This window comes from Talpa occidentalis, unplaced genomic scaffold (genome assembly GCF_014898055.3).
Source record: "Talpa occidentalis isolate TD23 unplaced genomic scaffold, MPIMG_talOcc4v2.1 talOcc4.6, whole genome shotgun sequence".
Lineage (NCBI taxonomy): Eukaryota > Metazoa > Chordata > Mammalia > Eulipotyphla > Talpidae > Talpa > Talpa occidentalis.
The window spans coordinates 118,121,851-118,142,997 of NW_023604972.1; the positions used below are offsets into that span (position 1 = coordinate 118,121,851).

The 21,147-nt window shown below is 36.3% G+C and overlaps 1 protein-coding gene across 2 annotated transcripts; it reads right to left on the reverse strand.

Annotated features, from left to right (window-relative positions):
• Positions 1-9,538: 9,538 nt before the first annotated feature.
• FBXO4 (F-box protein 4) lies at positions 9,539-21,087 on the reverse strand. Of its 2 annotated transcripts, none has more exons than XM_037530064.1 (7): positions 20,887-21,087; positions 19,419-19,654; positions 17,102-17,322; positions 14,191-14,266; positions 13,909-14,084; positions 11,478-11,653; positions 9,539-9,912 (listed from the first exon to the last, which is right to left on the reverse strand). In XM_037530064.1, the coding sequence occupies exons 1-7, from the start codon at positions 21,073-21,075 to the stop codon at positions 9,823-9,825; spliced, it is 1,164 nt and encodes a 387-aa protein (XP_037385961.1). In that variant the 5' UTR covers positions 21,076-21,087; the 3' UTR covers positions 9,539-9,822. The 2 variants fall into 2 exon arrangements, with proteins under 2 accessions (XP_037385961.1, XP_037385960.1); XM_037530063.2 differs by lacking the exon at positions 20,887-21,087 and adding an exon at positions 20,312-20,772.
• Between the last annotated feature and the right edge of the window lie 60 nt (positions 21,088-21,147).

Sequence of the window (21,147 nt, forward strand, 5' to 3'; positions counted from 1 at the left end):
AAATGATTCCATTATTCGCAGTTTTGAAAATAGGCCACCAGCTGGTGTTTCAATAACTAAACCCTTTCACTGAAAATTCAGAACAGAGGGATTGGCTAGATGTGGGTGATGCATTGTTATTACATGATTCAGTGCTATGCTGGAGGGTTGCTGCTTTGAGGAGACTGGTTATACAGCTCCAATAGCTAAGCATCTTAATTTGAAATTTATGTGATATGCTACATGGAAATGAATACAAAGACTAACGAGATTACATAATATCTACAATAGAATATTTTTTGTTCTCCCATCTCTCATATTAAAAAAAAATTAACAGTATCTCATGACGTACTTTCGAAAATATTTAAAAATTTATCGTTTTTAAAAGTAAGAATAACAGTACATTTTAAATATTCCCTTAGATATTTTTAAAAGTTAAGCAGCTTGGGCCTCCCCGGTGGCGCAGCGGTTGAGTGCTGGTTTGCGAAGCTGCCCGCAGCCTCTGCAGCGCCGGTTCGATCCCCGGCTGCTCCCCGGCCACCGGAGGAGGGTCCCACATGGCGCGCAGACCTCTCCTGCCGCCCGCTGCTCCCCTCAGCAGTGTACTTCGGTCCTTCTGCCTGCTCTGCTCCCCGCTCTGGCTCTGGTGAATTCTCTCACCTTCCCGCGCTTCTGACTACACCCACACCCAGTGCTTGTATAAATAAATAAAAATAAATATTTAAAAAAAAAAGTTAAGCAGCTTAATTTTGCCATTCTCAATTAGGGCAAAATACAATTTGATAGTAGGAAAATTATGAGGATAAATTCAGGCACCCCTTTCCTCTGTGACTACAAAATACATGGGTTTAAGTAGTCCTGGCTGTCACCTACTATCTGTGTGTCTATTTATAAGTCACTTAATCTTGATGAGTCTCACATTGTGTATATGGGTTCTTTAAAGGTTTAATGAATTTAATGAGGAATGTGGTAGATAAACTAAAAATTAATCCACAAGCATAAGGAAATTTCTGTATTATTATCATAATTTACAAAGAAAGCATTACTGATATTTCTATTACTCTGTCACTGTTTTGTTCCTGTGGTTCCAAACTAGCAAATCAGTACTTTATGGGGGTGTTGGGAGGCTTACAATTTATCTTTTTGGATTAAGTTCTTATTTCTTTCTGTATTTATGTCTTTAAGTTTTCAATTTTGTCTTCAATATATGAGATCACATGGAAGTGAGGATAGTGACACCACACAAAGAAAATGTATCATTTGTCTTCAATTAGTCCCGCTTTTGGTTTTCATCAATAGCTACCATCAAAATTGGTAACAAAATTCTTACCAATCCTATGCTCATTGTACCTTTTGAATTTCCACTGCTCCATCCACTCCCCCACATTCTTCTATCATCTTCTGTTTTGAACCCTCCAGCATACTGTTCCATGTGTTGAAATTTTTAGCAACCTTAGAATTTGTTTTTGTGTTATTACATACAAAAGCATAATTTTATTGGTGCCATATAAATGTGAACAAAGTAATACTCTTTGCTTCATTAGCATTCACTTTGTTGCACTAGATTCCTAATTAAGACATTCATAAGGATTCATATTCATTCACTTTATGTACCGTGTTTATAAACATTAACTGTTCTTCCATTTAGAACAAATACTTGCTGTGTTTGTGAATAAGCCAACTGGTGATTATTCTTTGCTGAAAACAAAAATATAAAAACATGTTTTGTTCCCATTTTCAATTTTCCTTTATTTCTTTCCTAAATTATCTTATTTGGACAAAGGAAAATAATTGTTCTAAATATGAACTCTTGAATTGTTGTTGCTAGCTCCTTCCAGTGGTAATTATGTCCTCAAGTAATGCTGACAAATTCAGTAGAGAAAAAATATGAACCTGAGAAGTTAGCATCTTTGATAAAGGAGTGATCAGATGGAAGGAGTAGCTTGAACCTCCACCATTTGAATAATGACTAAAGGATTGACAGATGTTCATTCCAGAGAGAAGATTTCATGGACTGGGAAACAGTTTTTGCTAGAAAATAGGAGAGAGATTGTATTTACCCTATGCTGTCTCAGAAGATATAACTGGAACTGATATGTAGAAATTATAAGGAACTTGCAATTCAAAAAGAGATTTGCTTAACAATTATATTCTAAAATAAAGTAATCCCATTTTGTAATCCCATAAAATAATGGTGCCATCTAAATTAGATTCTTCATACATGTTCTGAATACCATGCAGAGCAAAGAGAGAATGAATAAAACCACCAATATCCTATACCTACAACATTACCAAAATTTAATAACTTGAATTTACATGTAACTTGACGAATAAATATTCAGAAAACCAACAGAGCCAACTCTGGAGCGCCTTCTTGTGGGGACATGAGGTGGTGGAATAAAGGTAGACTCTTCCAAAAGATCGGCTCACTTTGAGAAGAGAAATGCTAAGAATAAATTTTGTATACGTATTTTCAGAGTGCTGGTTATGGGGAATTGAAAGGGCAGGCCTTGAAAGTGCAACCAATCAGACTTGGAAGGGAAAGTGGTTTTGAAGGGGAAGAATTGCTTTGGATTTGGGGGCCAGAGGTTAAGAAGAAAATAAGTGGTAGAAATTAAAGATTATACAGAACAAAGAAAATTGAAATATAAACAAGGAATGTTGGCACGGATCAAATAACTTGTGTTTCATCATACCATCGAGAGTAGGCTTGAGCTAAGAAATCTGGTAAACCACCAAGCTCATTCTTTTCTATGTACAACTGTTATTGCTGCCGCAGGAAAATATCAGTCGTTCCAAAGTGGAAGTGAAAAGCTGGAAAGTGTTTTTAAGCTAAAGCATGTACCAAGGAAAACAGTATTATATGTTATATAAATAGTATGTTTGCAGTATTTAATATCAGAGGACTGTTTTTAAATATATATCTTATTAGGAAAAAATGAGCAGAACATAGATCCCAAAATGAGCAGAAAATAGAAGACAATATCCACATAATAGATATCATAATAGAAAATTAAAGCAAAACATTATATATGATGACAGTTAGTTCCCAAACAACTATAAACATAGCCATAAACTTACAAATAATGCCAATCTAAATTAAATATCCTTGAATATCTACAGGTGTGAAGAAAAATCTCAAAGAATATATTTAAAACTTCAAATTAGAGATGAATAAAAAGATGGGAAATGAGAATTGACTAAACTCAGAAAAAATTAAAAATAAAAATTCATCTCAGAAATCAAAATTAAATTAGAAGCTATCCAAGGGAGAACAGCTTAGACTGAGAATATAATGACAAATATTAAAACAGACAAAATTAAATTAAATAAAGAAATAAAACAGAAAAAGATCTACAAGAACGTGATAAACAGGAAAACAAAGAACCTAAATAAGTACGAAGATAACCGTAAGAACAAAAACATAAACACAGAGAACATAAAAAATTAATATTTTATATATAGCATATAAAAATTAACATAAATAACAGAAAATATATAGACAATACAAAGAAATGAGATATATAGTACAGTAAATATTACTTAAAATAATAGGTATTAACCATATCAACAAACAAAAATGGACCTAAATTGACCTAGTAAATAAAAAAGTTTCAGATTAGCTCATGTAGCAAAATCCAACTGCTTTATAACAGAACCATTAAAAGAGTAGTTCAGAAATGCTATACCAGGTAAATGCAGTTCAGTAAAAAATTAGGGTGTACAATCATAACATTCCATAAGGGCATCTTTAAAAATACTAAATGAGGGCCTCCCTGGTGGCGCAGTGGTTGAGCACTGGGTTGTGAAGCTGCCCGCAGCCTCTGCGGCGCCGGTTCAATCCCCGGCTGCTCCCGGGCCACAAGAGGAGGGTCCCACATGGCGCGCAGACCTCTCCTGCCGCCCGCTGCTCCCCTCAGCAGTGTACTTCGGTCCTTCTGCCTGCTCTGCTCCCCGCTCTGGCTCTGGTGAATTCTCTCACCCTCCCGCGCTTCTGACTGTACCCAGTGCATGTATAAACAAAACAAACAAACCAGCAAACAAATAAATAAAGCATGCCTCTATATAAATAAATAAATAAACAAACAAACAAACAAACAAATAAATAAATAAATAAAAATACTAAATGAGATGAAGAGTTTGCTTCATAATGGTGAGGATTCAGTTTACATTGAAGAAATGGCTATCAATATATGTTCACCTTATAACAAAGTAACCTCCTTAATAACACAAACTTCAGAAAACACAAGGAGAAATAGACAAATACAGTGATCAGGGAAACTCAGTACTTTACTCTCAAGAACAGATCCAAAGAACAAAAAAAAAGTAAAAAAACATAAAATCTAAATAGAATCAATAAGGTAGATCTTACTGACACCTGTCAGGAAGACCATATCATCTTGTCAAGTGCACATGAAACATTTCAGTGATTTGACCATCAACAAGGGCATCACTGTATCCCTTGACAACCAGTAATCTACTTTCTGTCTTTATAACTTGTGTGTTCTGGATAGTTTATGTTCATGGAATCGTCTGTGGTCTTTTGTGAGGGACTTTTTGCAGTTAGCATAATGTTTTCAAAGGTTCATCCATATCATAGCTTGTGGATTTTTTTCCACCAATAATACTCCATTGTATGAATACACATTATTTTACTTATCCAGCATCAGGTGATGGATATTTTGAGTTGTTCCCCTTTTCTGGCTATTATGAATAGAGTTGCTATTAACATTTATATACCAGCTTTCTTTTCTATTAGGTATATATCTAGAAGTGGAATTGTTGGGTCATGTGGCAAGACTGTATTTAACATTTTGAGAAACTGCCAAACTGTTTTACAAAATGCGTCATTTAAATTCTGATCATCAGTGTATGTTGGTTTCTAACTCTTCATATTCCCTAACACTTGTTATTATCTGTCTAAAAGATTATAGTTATCTGAGTATGAAATGATTGTTCATTGTGATTTTGATTTGCATTTTTTGATGACTAATGATGTTAAGTAACTTTTCCTGTATTTATTGGCCTTTTGTATATCGTCTTTGAAGAAATATCTGTTCAGATCCTTAATTCATTTTTAATTGGGTTGTCTTTACATTATTGATTTTGAATCATTCTTTATAGATTCTAGATGCAACTCCCTCCCTTACAGATATCATTTGCAAAAATTTTCTCCCATTCTGTGGTGTGCTGAAAAAATCTTTAATGATACTTTGCTGAGTTTGAATTCCTCTAAAATTACTTTTTCCTAAATGTATTGCACAAGTATACATAGTAATATATATTGTATGTGTCTATATATGTATATTCTCATGCATGTTCTGTGAAAGAGATTAAGTATAAAATAAGTGAAATAAGTATGAGAAATATCCCAAAATGAATGTACCCCTTTGATTTACATTTTATGTGAGTATATTAAAGGTTCTGAGAAGGCCACTGGTAACCTGCTTTACTGTATATAACCCACTAAGGACTAAGGTTATGTTGACTCAGTTATCAAGGAAATTACTGTATTTTAGAATACAGTTTTAAAAATCCGATATAATCCAAATTATAAAAGTTAAATTAAAATAGCTATTTCTTTGGTCACAAATTCTATTTTTCTGTATGCAGCAATAGTACCACCTTCTGGAAATCTAGGGATAGTACTGTTATATTTTTCAGGATTTACAAACAGCCTTAGGGTTGTTATAGCATTATTTGACAAAGAACGAAGATTGTATTTTTTATCAAATCAAGACAATGTAAAACAAGTAAAAAATCTTGTTCTTATGTTATCACTGATATATAGTTCCTAGGGACAAATAGGAACCAAATAATTATTAACAAATATATTTTATTTTTTCTATTAAAAGTATTTCAGAAATAGAATTATGGTACTGATTTTGATAAATGCATTAAATGAGAAAAATTGTCTTCCCTATCACTTTTGAAAGCAGTAAAATGGTAGAAAATCAATGACCGTCAATGTACAATAATGTAAAATGATGTTACTATTCATGGTAAACACATTAAAAATTCCTTTGCCAAATGTCTATTTTAACTGAAATTTCTACTTTTTTGGTGAAAACCCAGTCTTACAGCCCTCTGAATTTTTTTACCATCTCTATCTACTGATAGGTTTTTATATGCCATTTTAGGAAAATAGGGCTTTTACATTGTTTTTCTTGTAAGACTGAAAATAAAAACTCATTCTTGTAAAGATATTGTCCTGTGCATCAGAAGTTACTTATTGAACAAGCTCCTAATTTTGAGAACCTTTTTGTACCAGTCTCTTTTTTGAAAATGAATGTACTCAAGCCTGTAAAGAACCCTCTGGTGTAGATATTCTTACCTTCATTTTACAAATAGGGAAACTCATGCACCCAAAATATAAGAAACTAGCCCCTAAGATTACATATCAATAAAGTTAAGATTTGAAACAGACCAATCTGGTTTCAGTTCATGTATTTAACAACTTAGCTAAGGACAAAAGATCACCTAGAAAGGGCTGAAAGAATAAAATAGTCAACCTGGTATTATATGTCTTTAACAAATAAAATGTTCTTCTAATTCCCCATTAAAATACATGACTTTCAACAAAAACTTGAACACTGCCTTTTGGAATGTCTAACATATATGTACGGGTAGCTCATACATTTGGCAAAAGTAGTAGTGAGAATAATAACACCTATGCAGGCACAATATTTTTTATATTACATAAATTATTAAAATATTAACTATAAAGTGTATGTTGTAATCAGGAGAGCAACCTCTAAAAATTGCAGATATATTAAAAAGCTAATAGAAAATTTTATTTATTTATTTATTTATTTTTTAAATAAAGATTTATTTATTTATTTATACAAACACTGGGTACAGTCAGAGGCGCGGGAGGGTGAGAGAATTCACCAGAGCCAGAGCAGGTAGCAGAGCAGGCAGAAGGACCGAAGTACACTGCTGAGGGGAGCAGCGGGCGGCAGGAGAGGTCTGCGCGCCATGTGGGACCCTCCTCCGGTGGCCGGGGAGCAGCCCGGGAATTGAACCAGCGCTGCAGAGGCTGCGGGCAGCTTCGCAACCCAGCGCTCAACCGCTGCGCCACCGAGGAGGCCTTAATAGAAAATTTTAAATCAACTAAAATGTTAAGATAATCCAAAGAACAGAATGCTGGAAATGGGATAATAAAAAATAAACAAGTAAAATGGTAGATCTGAACCAATTATATCAATAATCACATCAAATGTAAATGATCTAAACATTCTAATCAAAAAGTAAGTATTTATAGAATAGAAAAAGAAAAGGAAATACCTATAATATTCTATCTACAAGTGACTCACTTAAAATATAAAGATAGATTTGGGTTGAATGTAAATTGATGAAAAGACATATACCAGGAAAACAGTATGTTTTAAAAAGCTAAAATGGTTATATTAATAGCAGAATCAATTTCAAGACAGGAAGTGTTCCCAGCAAAAAGGGATATTTCACAATGGTAAGCCCATTCATCGGGAAAATAAAAGCGTGTATCTAAAGTCATTATTAAAATACATGAAGCAGGGGCCTCCCCGGTGGTGCAGCGGTTGAGTGCTGGGCTGTGAAGCTGCCCGCAGCCTCTGCAGCGCCGGTTCGATCCCCAGCCGTCGGGTGAGGGTCCCACATGGCCGCAGACCTCTCCTACCGCCCGCGGCTCCCCTCAGCAGTGTACTTCGGTCCTTCTGCCTGCTCTGCTCTCCGCTCTGGCTCTGGTGGATTCTCTCACCCTCCCGCGCTTCTGACTGTACCCAGTGCTTGTATAAATAAACAAACAAATAAATAAATAAATAAATCTAAAAATAAAATAAAATACACGAAGCAAAAACTGACAAAATTAAGAAGGAAAACGAGGCAACTTTATAATCATAATTCAAGATGTTTATTAGAAACTGAAAAAAACAGCTATACAAAAATCAACATATTCATATACAATATCCAAACATTATCAAATACCTTCATCTAATAGCTAGTTATAAAATAGTCCACCTAACAACAAAATATAGAAACTTTTCAAATGCATGTGGTATATTCACCAGAATAGACCATAAGTTGACCATTAAGGCAAGTCTTAATAAATTAAAAAAAATGAAATTTTATAAAGTATGCTGACAGAGAACTGAATTCAATTTCAATAACAAAGTATCTCAGAAATAGAGGTTAAACAATACTAAAACCATAATACTAAATTATTGGGTTGAAATATAATCATAAGTTTTCATAAAATATTTATATTAATATAAAATATATAAATAATATCAACATATATAAAAATGTGTGAGTGTAGGTGCAACTTAGGGGAAAATATAGAGCTTTAAATGTTCATTTAAAAAAATAGAACTAGAATCAGTGACTTAAATTCATTAGAAAGAAAATTAAAGTTGAAAAAGGCAGAAAAACAAAGATTAGCACATAAATCAACAAAGTAGAAAATTGAAAAGCAATATAATAAATCAATGAAACAAAAAGCTAGTTCTCTTAGAATTAATAAAAATCTAGTCAGACTGATCAAGAAAAATATGAATTACGAAGAATGAATGAGGTGACAAAACTATACATATTGAAAGGAAAAGAGGGGTTCACTCAGGTTTAACAGCATCAAGAATTCTATGGAATGATTCCTGGGGAACTAAAGAAAATGATTTTGAAAATAATTTAGTGCCTGTAAGTGGCATTATAGCAAATGAATAAATACTTAGAAATAATCTACTAAAACTCAGTAAGAACAGCAAGAGTCAGTGAGATTTGAACCAAGACCCACTCCCTCCTTCCTTCCTCCAGCTCAGCAAGAAGGAAACTCCAAAGAAATTGAACTTCCTCTTTAAGTCAGAGGAACTTCCTCTATGGAGCAAGATGTTAGCATTGTTTATCCTGTCCCCAACTACATGTCGCTGAAGTTAAATTCTGGATGAGTCTTCCTGAGATGTGGGGGACTCCCTTCTTTGGAACAGCAACACTTCATGGGAGGAGGCTTTACCTTGAGAACCAACAACCCTGAGAGTGCTATGCTCTTGTTATAATTATCTGAAATTTCCTTCATTCCAATGAGATCGGAGGGCGGTAACGTGTCCTCTATAACATAAGCAATTTGTGAGGAGGAGGTCGTCATATGATCCTGTGAGTCTCTGCAATGTCTTCTCATGAGATGGAATAGAATTTGACTTCAGCACCTTATGAGGTTTCAAACTTATTTGAAAATAACAAGAACTTCCAAGAAAAGCTATTCTCATTGAAAAAGTATTAAATGTTATTAATTTTTACTGTTTCAGAAAACAGAAATTGCATGGCTACAATATCAAATGCAATTCCTGCTTAAATGCAATACACTTTGAGCAGGATAATTATTAAATAAAAAGTTCTGATAACTAATTAAGGCCTCTTGAAAAGACCCTGTAGAAAGCTTAACAAATGTGCTATTCCCCATTAAGCCAATCTTTGAGCTGAAAAAAAAAAAAAACCAAAATAACCCAAACATATATATATATATATATATATATAGAGAGAGAGAGAGAGAGAGAGAGAGGAATAAAAGAGGCACAAACTTGTTTTATCCAGAATTTAATATTTTTGAAAAGACAGAAAATATAAAAGTTATCAAAAAATCTTAAGAGATTCATTTTAGGGATAAATGCTGGCTAGCATTTAGCTTTTTTCTTGTAACTGATTTAAGGTAAAAAGTAAGAATTGTATTTCAAAAAGCACTGTAGCTACAGCTGTCCAGTATAAAACCTACCTGCCAAAGGCAGGACAAAATGAGCTAGTAATGCAAATGCCCACATCAACACCTTAGTGACAAGTTCAGATGGTTTTAGTTCCCAGGGTCTGGGAGGATGATCATTTTGCATGCTTAGAGTCTACTTCTTCAAGAATCCACTGAATGCCATTCAAAAAGCCAGTTAGACTTTCAGCCTCGGTATCCTGGACCTATGAGCAGATAAAGAGAGACAATTGCCAGTAAAAACTGAGCCCAAAATTTTGTGATTACAAGGGACATTTTTCTAGATGCTACAAAAAAAGAACTTGAAAACTTGAAATAAGTCATTCAAATTTTGTCTTCAGAGAGCTGAGATAAAGTATGGTCTTCTCTGATCCCTCATAATTATTACAAATAATAGGATTATTATTTATTTTGTAACTCAGCTTTGGGAATGGAAAGAATGACCAGTTCCATGATTTGTTTGTATGTATTAGGGAAAAAAAAAAAAATTCTCCAAATCCACTTTGAAAACTAAAACATTTTGAATGAACCCAGACAGCCAGCTAGTGTGACATCTTGTTGCCAAATGGGTCCTTAGGACCCACTGCCACTTCTCAATCTCACCTCTATAAGTAGCTTGCAAAATGTGTTCCAAAGAATCTCCAGGGCTTCATGGAAGGGATAGGGGTTTAGGAAGAAAGAAAATCTAATTTTTCAGCAAAAGCATTTTCAATTTTAATGTTTCTTTACCTATTTTCTCATAGCATTTCACTGAAGAAAGGATTCCATGAATAAAATGAAATTTGAAAAGCAATAAACTGTAGTAAGATGAAATCTATATTTTTATGGCATTTAAAGCATAATGTATTAATGATTTAAAAACCATGATATGGGCCTCCCCTAGTGGTGCAGCGGTTGAGCACTAGGCTGCGAAGCTGCCTGCAGCCTCTGCAGCGCCAGTTGGATCCCCGGCCACCGGCGAGGGTCCCACATGGCGCGGCAAACCTCTCCTGCCACCCGCTGCTCCCCCAGCAGTGTGTTTGGTCAGTCTGCCTGTTCTGTTTCCCGCTCTGACTCTGGTGAATTCTCTCACCCTCCTGTGCTTCTGACTGTACCCAGTGCTTGTATAAATAAATAAATAAATAAATAAATAAATAAATAAATAAATCTTTTTTTAAAAAAAAGAAAGAAATAATCTTTTCTTTAAAAAAATAAAATAGGGCCTCCCCGGTGGCGCAGCGGTTGAGCGCTGGGTTGCGAAGCTGCCGCAGCCTCTGCAGCGCCGGTTCGATCCCCGGCTGCTCCCCGGCCACTGGAGGAGGGTCCCACATGGCGCGCGGACCTCTCCTGCTGCCCGCTGCTCCCCTCAGCAGTGTACTTCGGTCCTTCTGCCTGCTCTGCTCCCCGCTCTGGCTCTGGTGAATTCTCTCACCCTCCCGTGCTTCTGACTGTACCCAGTGCTTGTATAAATAAATAAATAAATCTTTAAAAAAAAAAAAAATAAAATAAAATAAAATAAAATAAAATAAAATAAAATAAAAACCATGAGAGCATTTATAAAAACAAAAAAATAATTCTCAATTTCTATTCTCTCACTGTATGCATGACAGGAGAGGCAAGGGAGCAACTGATAGGCTAAGACTTATTAACACCAAATATCTCCCACGAACTGAGCTATTAAAACTAACTTTAGAATATTAGTTCATTAAAGAGAATGAGTAGGAAAGAATGAAATCAAATAGAAAATAGAGTGAAAAACAAGATTTATCTCATAGAGAAGACAGAACCTTACCATCCATGGGTGGCTTAGATGATTCAGATGCAGCTCATGGGCCAAATAAAAACAGGGCATTCTTTTTACATTTGCTTGAGAAATACAAGATAAAACAAGCATTGGTCTTCCTGAAGATCCAAAAGCTGGATCTGTCATGGCCATAATACGAGAAAGTTCATCTTGCCATTCATGACCTAAGGAATATATTCAAATCCTTAATTTGCATTATTAGTAATGACTTTTCAAATAATAAAATTAAAATTTTAAATATTAAAACAAGAAAACTAAAAAATTACCAGGATCCAAACATAAACTGCCTGTACTGCTGTGTTCATTTACTGACTTATTATAAAATTAAATTAAGTAGTCTTATAAGGATAGGGATTTAGATGAAATTGGGGGGTGGGGAGGATGTAGTACCATTCAGATTTTGCTATAATTTTAAAGCAAAAATGCTTTGATATACCACATTTTTTGCTCAAAAATTCTATAGCTATCACCACCCTTAATTTCAGAGACTTAAAAATATAATTGGGACTAACTTTTTTTTATAAAAACTGACAATCTCTGCTTTTCACTGGTGTGTGTAAATCACTGACATTTGGTGGTGGACAAGAATTCTGAAATGACACCCTGATGACTCATAGTCTTGTATAATCCCTTTTGAGTGCGGGGACAGAAAGACTAGCTTCCGTCTCCAGCAGTGGTTGGCCTCTGCCTGGACCAAGGAGGAAGAGCAATTTCCTACACCACCTCAAGTGGCAGACAATTTCAGTTTCATATGCAAAAAGGCGATCAAAGGCAGGCAGATCATCACAAGCGTGCCTATGCCACCAAGGAAGGCACACAAGAATCTTTCATATGATCACCTAAGAAGAGGCTAGTGGGAAAGAGCTACTTGAATAAGTGCAGACTGCCTTTCTTCCTTAAAACAATTTTTTTAAAGATTTATTTATATGCATACAAGAACTGGGGTATAGGCCAGAGATGCAGGGGGTGAGAGGACTCACCAGAGACAGAGTGGGGAAAAGAACATGCAGACTAAGTGAAATACCCTGCTGAGGGGAGCAGCAGGTGAGACAGGAGAGGTCTGCCCCGCCATGTGGTTTGCTCCCTGGCCAGCTGGGGAGGCTGCGGATTGCTTCGTAGTGCGGTGCTTAACCCCTTGTGCCACCATGCCTTAAAATTTTTTGTTTACTTGTTTTATAAGGGGCTACAGGGTAGAACGTGGACTGGAAACTAGATAAAAGAAGGCACTATGTCTTAGTTCCCATTTGTATTCCCAGGACCTACACAGTGCCTAACCTTAGTAAGAACTATTTGTAGAATAAATAAGCTGATCTTTTAACTTTGCTTTTAAGTTAAAAGTTAAGTTTTGTAGGGGTCCCATAATAACAGAGAGTAATTTACATTTCCTATGAATAATTTCCTCATATCTTTAAAGTATAATTGCTTCCATGCCTAACAGTTCATAGGGGAAATAAATTCAATGGAAATTCAAAACAGTGTATTAGACATACTAAGAACACATATGCATGTATACACATATAATATAAAAACAATATATATAGGGCCTCCCTGGTGGCGCAGGGGTTAAGACACAACCTAGGAAGCTGTCCACAGGCACTGCAGCATGAGTTCCATCCCAGGTCAGGGAGCTGCCCAGATGGCCCAGGAGACCTCTCCTGCCTCACCCGCTGCTCCCCTAGGCAGTGTATTTCAGTCGGTCTGCCTGTTCTGTTCCCCACTCTGTCTCTGGTGAATCCTCTCACCCTTCCATACCTCTGGCCTGTACCCCAGTTCTTGTATGCATAAATAAATAAATCTTTAAAAAAAACCAATACATACATATATAATAAATGTGTTATATATTTATGCCCAACTGTGTTCACAAAGGACTCAAGGAATCAATTACAATACTGGATTGTGGTCCAATAGTACTCTGATTTCATGCCTAGATAGCATCATGACCTATTGGGAACTATGGGAACTATTCAAGAATATATGAAGTGTTCTTAACTAATGAACTTCAAGTAAATACCCCACCCCCCACACAAAAATTTTCAGTTATCTATATAAATTATTTGAATAGGACAAGAAGCAGACAAAACATCAATAACAAAAACTGCAGGCGTATATAACAAAAAAAGTAGTATGTAGTTATGTACAAACTAGTATGCATCAGATTTCCATTGGTGTTTATTGTCCAAGTAACCCAAATCTACCAGTCATAATCCACCAGGGTAGAAGCAGCACCTGTTTTTTTAAACAAGTTCCCCAGGCAATCCTAATACACATCAAGGTCTGAGGACCCACTATCACCTGCAGTGGTCATACTTCATGTTAATAAAATGAAAAAACATATTGTTAAAAATCAGTAAAAAATTTTAAAATGTGTTATTTGATCTGCACTATTTAAAATGCTTTTTAAAAAGAAAATGATGCTTACTTTTCTCAGCTTCAGCATTTGCAACATAGATGAACCCATCAACAACTTCACACACCTTCTGAATTTGTGGAATTACACTGTACCGGCTTCCTTGTTGACCATTCCCTTCATTCTGTAGACTAAACATCTTGTTAACTGTACTTGTTTGCTCCTCCCTTGCTCTATCTCTTTCCTTTCTGTAAGAAATAAATATAAAACATAAGTTGACACTAAGCAGGCTCTATTCCCCTAAAATATTCCTGTCCTGATGTGGCAAATAGACCACCAAGTAGGTAGCCTTACCTGGTAGTTGAATATAATATTAGGATGTTGAATTTATGTTGATTGCTCAACTGAAAACTGACTCCTGATCCAATACCTAAAAGAGAGAATTACAGTTATAAAAAAAAGTCATTAATTAAAATTGCAAAAGATCAGATTGAAAAAATTACCCAGTATAAATAAAAAGAGTAAACAAGAAACCCTATACATGATATATAGCTTTGGAATAAAATAAATGTTTCTGGTAAAGAAAAGATGGTGTGTGCAACATGATAATAAAAATGTGGATAAGGAACTAAGAACTGATGTGTCTATAACATTCCTTTTATTATCACCATCACTATCATCTTGAGTTTTATCATAATCATATCTGTAGCAGCTGCTCATAAAGGCTACTAAGATTTATCAAGACAAAGAAAGACTCATTTTTTATTTTTATGTTTCTCATTAGTCTCTTACTCCATGTATACAATTAATGAAATGGCCTATCCCTCCTCTGAAAAATTGTTTTTAAATTGATGGGGAGTCACTGTTGGTACCTTAGAAAACAGAAAATATGGCAGATGCTGAAACTTGGAAGCAATTTGGGCTGAAAATCTGAATGTCATGCAGTCACATTTTAGTTAGCTTCAGTTCTGACATCAAAATACAATAATAATAATACATACTTCTTTGGGAGTACTGTAAGGATTAAACAATTTAATTTAAAGGATTATGTATGTAAAACTCCTAATATTAGACTAGCAAATAGCAAGTGTTAAATATTAAGCTTCTTACTACTTTATTATCTGAATAATTCAACATTGTTGTATCTCTTTTTACTTAGCTTTGTCCTTCCTTTGGTTCTGTTAATACTCAGGCTGATTCTCTCCTTGCCTCCTGGAGAGATCCTTCTCTTCCTCCACAACTCCACTTCTTTTTGCTACACAAAATGCTTGCTGTGTCTACTTCTATTTATCCTCATTTCCACCTCAATCTAAATTATCGTCATCTCTCACCAAGGGTTCTATAGTCACTTCTAACCACCAGTCTCCTACATCCACTTTTGTCCCCTACTATTCATCCTTCCCATAGCACCTAGAGAGATTGCTTCCACCTCGTGGCCTTACCAGAAGCTGGCCTGCCTCAAAGTGATGCTGCTGCTGCAGTGGACTCTCAAGTAGCAAAGTTACTTATTCTCTCACCTTATAGAATAAAGAGGCAGGGCGAATGTTCTCTTTATTCCCTGATGCCATGTCCTAGCCATTACTCATCAACCATCTTGAAAAACTCCATCTCTTTCAGACACATAATAACATTTAGCTGTAGTATTATCATCCCTTTCTTGACCTTGTCATTTATGAACCTCTTTTTGATTATCCCTTCCTCCAAACGTTCACTGAAGATTTTAGCACCTGGTTCACCATCTTCCTTTCCATCCTCAGAAATGTCCAAGTCCATGTTGACATTGCATGATTCCCACATCTTGATTTCTAGTCCAGATTATGCTCTTGAAATCTGGATCACTAATTAATCCATAAAGTCCTATGTTCATTCATCAAATTATATTGAATGCCTACTATGTGCCTGGCACCACCAATACAGCTAAGAATAAAGTTGACAAGATGCCTGCTCTGGAGAGCTTCCATTCAAGTAAAACAGGCATCTCGACTTGCATATCCCAGAGTTATCAAAGTCAAGGATGTTTATACCAGGCATCTCCATTTATTTCTCCCAATTATCAAAGTCAACAAATTCTAAAAAGCAACTATGTTTCGCCCTATATAGATCCCCCTCAAAAGGTTAACTTCCTCTTCCTGTTTCCATATTCTAGTGAATGGCACCATTATTCTATATGAAAATCACACCAGAAACCTGGAGTTTTCCTTATTACTTCTAATACATAGTCAATTCTGTATCCTTCATACTTTTATCACAATATTATAGCGATTTCTTAATGAGTCTCTGAGTCTTCATGGCCCCTTTTAATCAAGTCTGCTCTCAGAAACCAGAGTGATTTTCTATAGTGCAACCTCCATCATCTCATTTTTCTGCTTAAAAGTCTTTATTAGCTCCCAAATGCTTAACCATGGCTTACAAGTGTTATCTCCTAACCCTACTCTAGACACAGAGTTACCTCAAATGTGTCAGGCATACCCAAAGCTTTGTGCTTTTTAGAAATGAGGTACTTACTGCTTAGAATGCATTTACTCTGATCTTTTTTTTAAAGGCCTACACCTAACTACTCATATTAGTGACTGATCATGTTCAATGTGAAGACTTCTTTGACCCTGACTTTTGTACCCAAGAGGTAATTACACCATATTCTAATTACTTGTATACTTTATTTCTGCCTACACTTAGACCAAGTACCTTCAGGGCAGACAGACGTTTGATGTTGTTTGTTTTAAATCTCTGCATCTCTAGCATCTCCTATGTGCTGTCAATACATGAGTAAAGCATAAGCTAGATTATACCATCGTTTACATATATTATTTATTCTGCTTCCCAGCTAACTAAATGGTTATTGTTTTGTTTTTCTTTTCATAGAGAGGGGAAATTGATCATTTATCTCATTTTTAAGATTTTAATATATATCAAAATACTTTGCACATAGCACATAATCAATAGCTGTTGCTGTTAACATTCTTTTAAAATACGGTAAATGTAATAACTACTGTACAAATACAACATCTTGACAATATATAATTTACTTTCACAAACCTTACATTCTGATTACACAAACTTGAGGAATTAAGAGAAAGCTTACCTTTTATAAAAAAACAACTTAATTCTTTCAGTCCAATGGGACCTGAAGGGGTCCCATTCACCAAATTATTATATTTCATTATACCAAAGAGTTAATTACAAAATTAACTTTCTATTTAACATTAGTGCCAAATGCAAAATATTTGAAGTATTATATGCTGTAAATTAACACGATGAAAATTACCATCAATCTGCCTATGAGGCAAACCAGCTGTTGGGGAAAGTTCCTCAGAAGACATCAAGCTCAACACCAAAGATGTATTCAGTTCTTCCAAACCTGGTCCAAACATAGCAAATCGTGGTTCATTTTGAATGATCAGTGAGTGCAAAAATGAAGTGACAGCTCCATACATAGGACGGCTAGATTTCGAAGATTTTCTTGTATGTGGACAGCACATTTTATAGCTGTATAAAATTGTCACAGTTAGAAAATGAGCACAGAAAATACTCAGTTTGTAATTCATTCAACAATATAAAACTTACTGGGTGCTTGCTAGACACAAGGAATACAATGATTATAGTCCCAATCCCGATGGAGGGAAGTGGAGGACAGACGCTGTTATATATACATGCCGAGTACCATATCAGGAAAAGCACAAGGTACTATGGGAGTAAGAGTGGTCCAGTGGCTGAGGAAATCTTCCCCAGGAAATGGTTACTGACATTTAGTTTCTCTAATGGAACACTTGGTGTAACATTTGTTTTAATGGTTATAATTCACTAAATAGAGCAGTGATTCTCAACCTGAGGACATTTTGCCCACTCAGGAACATTTGGCAATGTCTGGAGACATTTCAGTCATCATAGCTAATAGGCAGAGGGTGGTGCTACTGGCTTCTGGTGGCTAGAGGTCAGTGATGCTGCTAAACATTCTACAATGCACAGGACAGCCCCTCATGCCAATAGTGCTGAGATTGAAAAACTCTGCACCAAAGATAAACTACACAGATGGTTAGCATAAATGTCCCCAGAGGTTAAAAAATACATATACGAAGGCCACCAATATAGCTCATTTCATAAGTACTCCTATTATCAGCATCAAATGTAACAACAATTTGGTAAGTATTAAATAAGCAAAAAGGCTCAAATGTCTTAAAGATAACCTGGAAAACTAAGAATCATGTGAAAGAAATTACTCAGTTTAATAGCTATAAGTTTCTAAACTAGCAATTCTACATTATTAAACACTAAAGCTACCCAATCAAAATAAAACTTAAAGCTCCTTAACTAAACCAAGCTGGTTATGACAATCACTAACCTAACAAGATAATCATCTTTATTTAGGAACTTTGTACTTAAAGAAATAGTTGACTTTAAGGCTGGATAGACTTGGCCAAGCCTAACCACCTCATTTACAGAAGCCACTTGTAGTTTAAACTTCATTTTTTTCCATCCATATATTTTGAGAAATATCAACCCACAGGACAATAAGGATTAGAAATAAGTTATATAATCACAAATGGTATGGCTATTATTATTTCTGGGAAAATTAGGTTCCAGAGTATGAAATACACTTGAAGCTAAAGTCAATTATGGAACATTGTAGAGGTAATGCCCAGCAAGTCAGAGTACAGTGGCAAGTGCTGAAATTATATACAATGTATCATGCACAAGACCTGATCTAATATCATCTATATTGGAATAAGGAAGAGTCTGATAACTAAAACTACTTAAAACCCTTATTTAGCAATTAAATCTAGCATAACAAAAACAATTCTTACCAAAGCTCAAATATTCTTTTAATTTTACTTACAGTGCTTTAAATTTTGGGCTCTCAATAAGGCAAGTTTATTCAGATCCAAACACATCATATGTTTTTAAGGGTGCATGATGGACTTCCAATCTGAACAGTCCCTTAAAAGCTATATGACCTTAGGAGAAAATCTATTACCACTCTGAACCTCAATTCCACATCCCTAACACAGGATAATACCTTCTAATTGGTGAAGATTAAATAAGTAAACATACACAACACATCCCTCACATCATCCAATACACTACAGTTGTTCAAAAACTTTATCTACTTGATACTAAACTCTTGATACAAACTCTTATCTACTTGATACTAAAAAATGTCAATGCTTTCAGATGATAATAAAATCTTACTTCCAAAGGCCTTGAAAATGGTTTTCTATCCTGCCAAAGAACTGCTCTCTGATCTTTGGGCTTTCTTTTTCTGAGTATATAAAAATATTTACTATTTAACAACATGAAAAGTGTTCTAAAAATAATGAATGAAAATTTTAAAGACATATTTTACTCTTGCCATATGTACTATCTTCAGTAATTCAACATTGTAGTTAGGTACCACAGGGAAGTAACAGAATATGAAAGTCGAAAGTTTTCCTATGAAGGAAAGTTCTTTAACTCAACCCCCAGTTTTCACAAAGGGACACTTAAACCCAAAATTCATGAAACAAATTAATAGCAGCCAAGACTGTTGACATGCAATGGAATCAAATTTCTTATCTACTTTTTAATTTATAAAACTAGATACTTACACTGCCATGTAGTCAAAAAATGTACCATCTGTGACCTCAGATATAGGTTTTTTTAAGAATTCTAGATCTGGAAGAGACTTCCAGTCAACAGAGGACCAAGAAGGAAGATCCCGCAACAGAAAATATCTCCACAGAATTGGATCTCGGACAGTTTCATTCCAATAGCGACTCGTACTTCCCAATTGACACAGATCATGAGGTGAAAGAAATGATAAAATGTATAGCTGTACATCAATCTAAAACCAAGGGAAGTGGCAAATGGGAAAAAACAGTGAACAACTTATCTTGGAAAATTGTTTGATAAATTATATAATAACACACTATTAGGAAAGGTTTCCTAATAAGAGACCCAACAGTCTATTAATACTTAAACCATCATAAGTTACTAAATTTATAAGCAATTATTATGCTGGATGAATGAAGATGATCTCAAAGCCAGTGTTTTAAATAATTAAATCTCACATTCTGATGTTATTGTCCTGCTATCAGGAGAAAATAACAATATTTAGACACACTGAAACATTTCTGAAAAACCAACCATTGTTTGGGCCATTTTCAAGCAAATATCCAGTTCTTTTAACTTCTGGTGGATATTTTGACACATGATTTATTTGAATAAATTATTGGAGGTAATATTTTATTTTTCAAAGTAAACCTTTATCAAGCTGATTTTAGCATAAGATCAGATGATTTAATCTATTTTGTAATCAGGTTCCTGATTACGATGTACAGATTCAAAGAACCTTTTCAGGGGCAGAACCCTGGAGGCATTCTAAGCCTGCAGTTTTCAATTTCTGATGGACTTGCGGATGAGGAGGGGCTGTCAAACCATCCAGTTAAGATACAGAATTTTAAAAATTTCTAAGAGTTTCTCTCTCTATTTCTCTATCTACCTGAAGGTTTGCAATGAATGATGCGTGGAATACTTGTGCCCTGTTGTAACTTGATGCCATTTACTTTCATTGAGAGCACATTGTCATTTCCTTATTACTGTGCAAAATATACCGCAAGGTCACAGCCACAATATCCTTGGAAAGTGTGTTTGGCGGAGTCCCCCGCCCACGTGTTTTGATCTCTTGAGTCTGGGCTAAATGATGCTAAGGGTGCCGGCGCCGGATACCTTCCCACGCCACCCAGAAAGTGAGGCAGGGTCTCCTGATTTCCTTGGCCTGCCAGTCAGGGTGTCCTTCTCCCAAGGCCAGTTTGGGGGGTAGAAAACCTGGGATGGCCTGGCTGGTTTCCAGGCGCCCCTTTACGCGGACTCTCGCTGCGACCTTCGACCCCCTCTGAAGCCCAGGGGTCAACGCCAGGGCGTTTCATATTAACAGTTGCTCCCGGCAGACGGCGCAGCCCCCGGCCAGCCACGGGCCAGGGCGTGGGACGCCCCCAACCCGCCACCACCGCCCGCGCCCCGCGGCGCCTCCCCGGCCGGCCCCTCGGAGCTCCCGGGCTGGCGGCCGCCACTCACCGGCAGCCGCGTCAAGTCGCGGGCCTCCTGGTCCGCCTCCTCTCCGGCCGCCCGGGGCGCTGCCCTTTCCTTGCCCACCGACTGCCAGAAGCTCCTCCAGCCGCTGAGGATGGCCGCCTCCAGGCGGCCCCAGTCGCTTTGGTGCGAGCGCGGGGCGCTGCCTCCGCTGCGGGGCTCGCTTCCAGCCATGGCCGCCGGCGCCGCAAGCGACTCGCCAGGGCCGCGCGGCGCCTCCACCCCGGGCTGGCCTGCCCCGGCCGG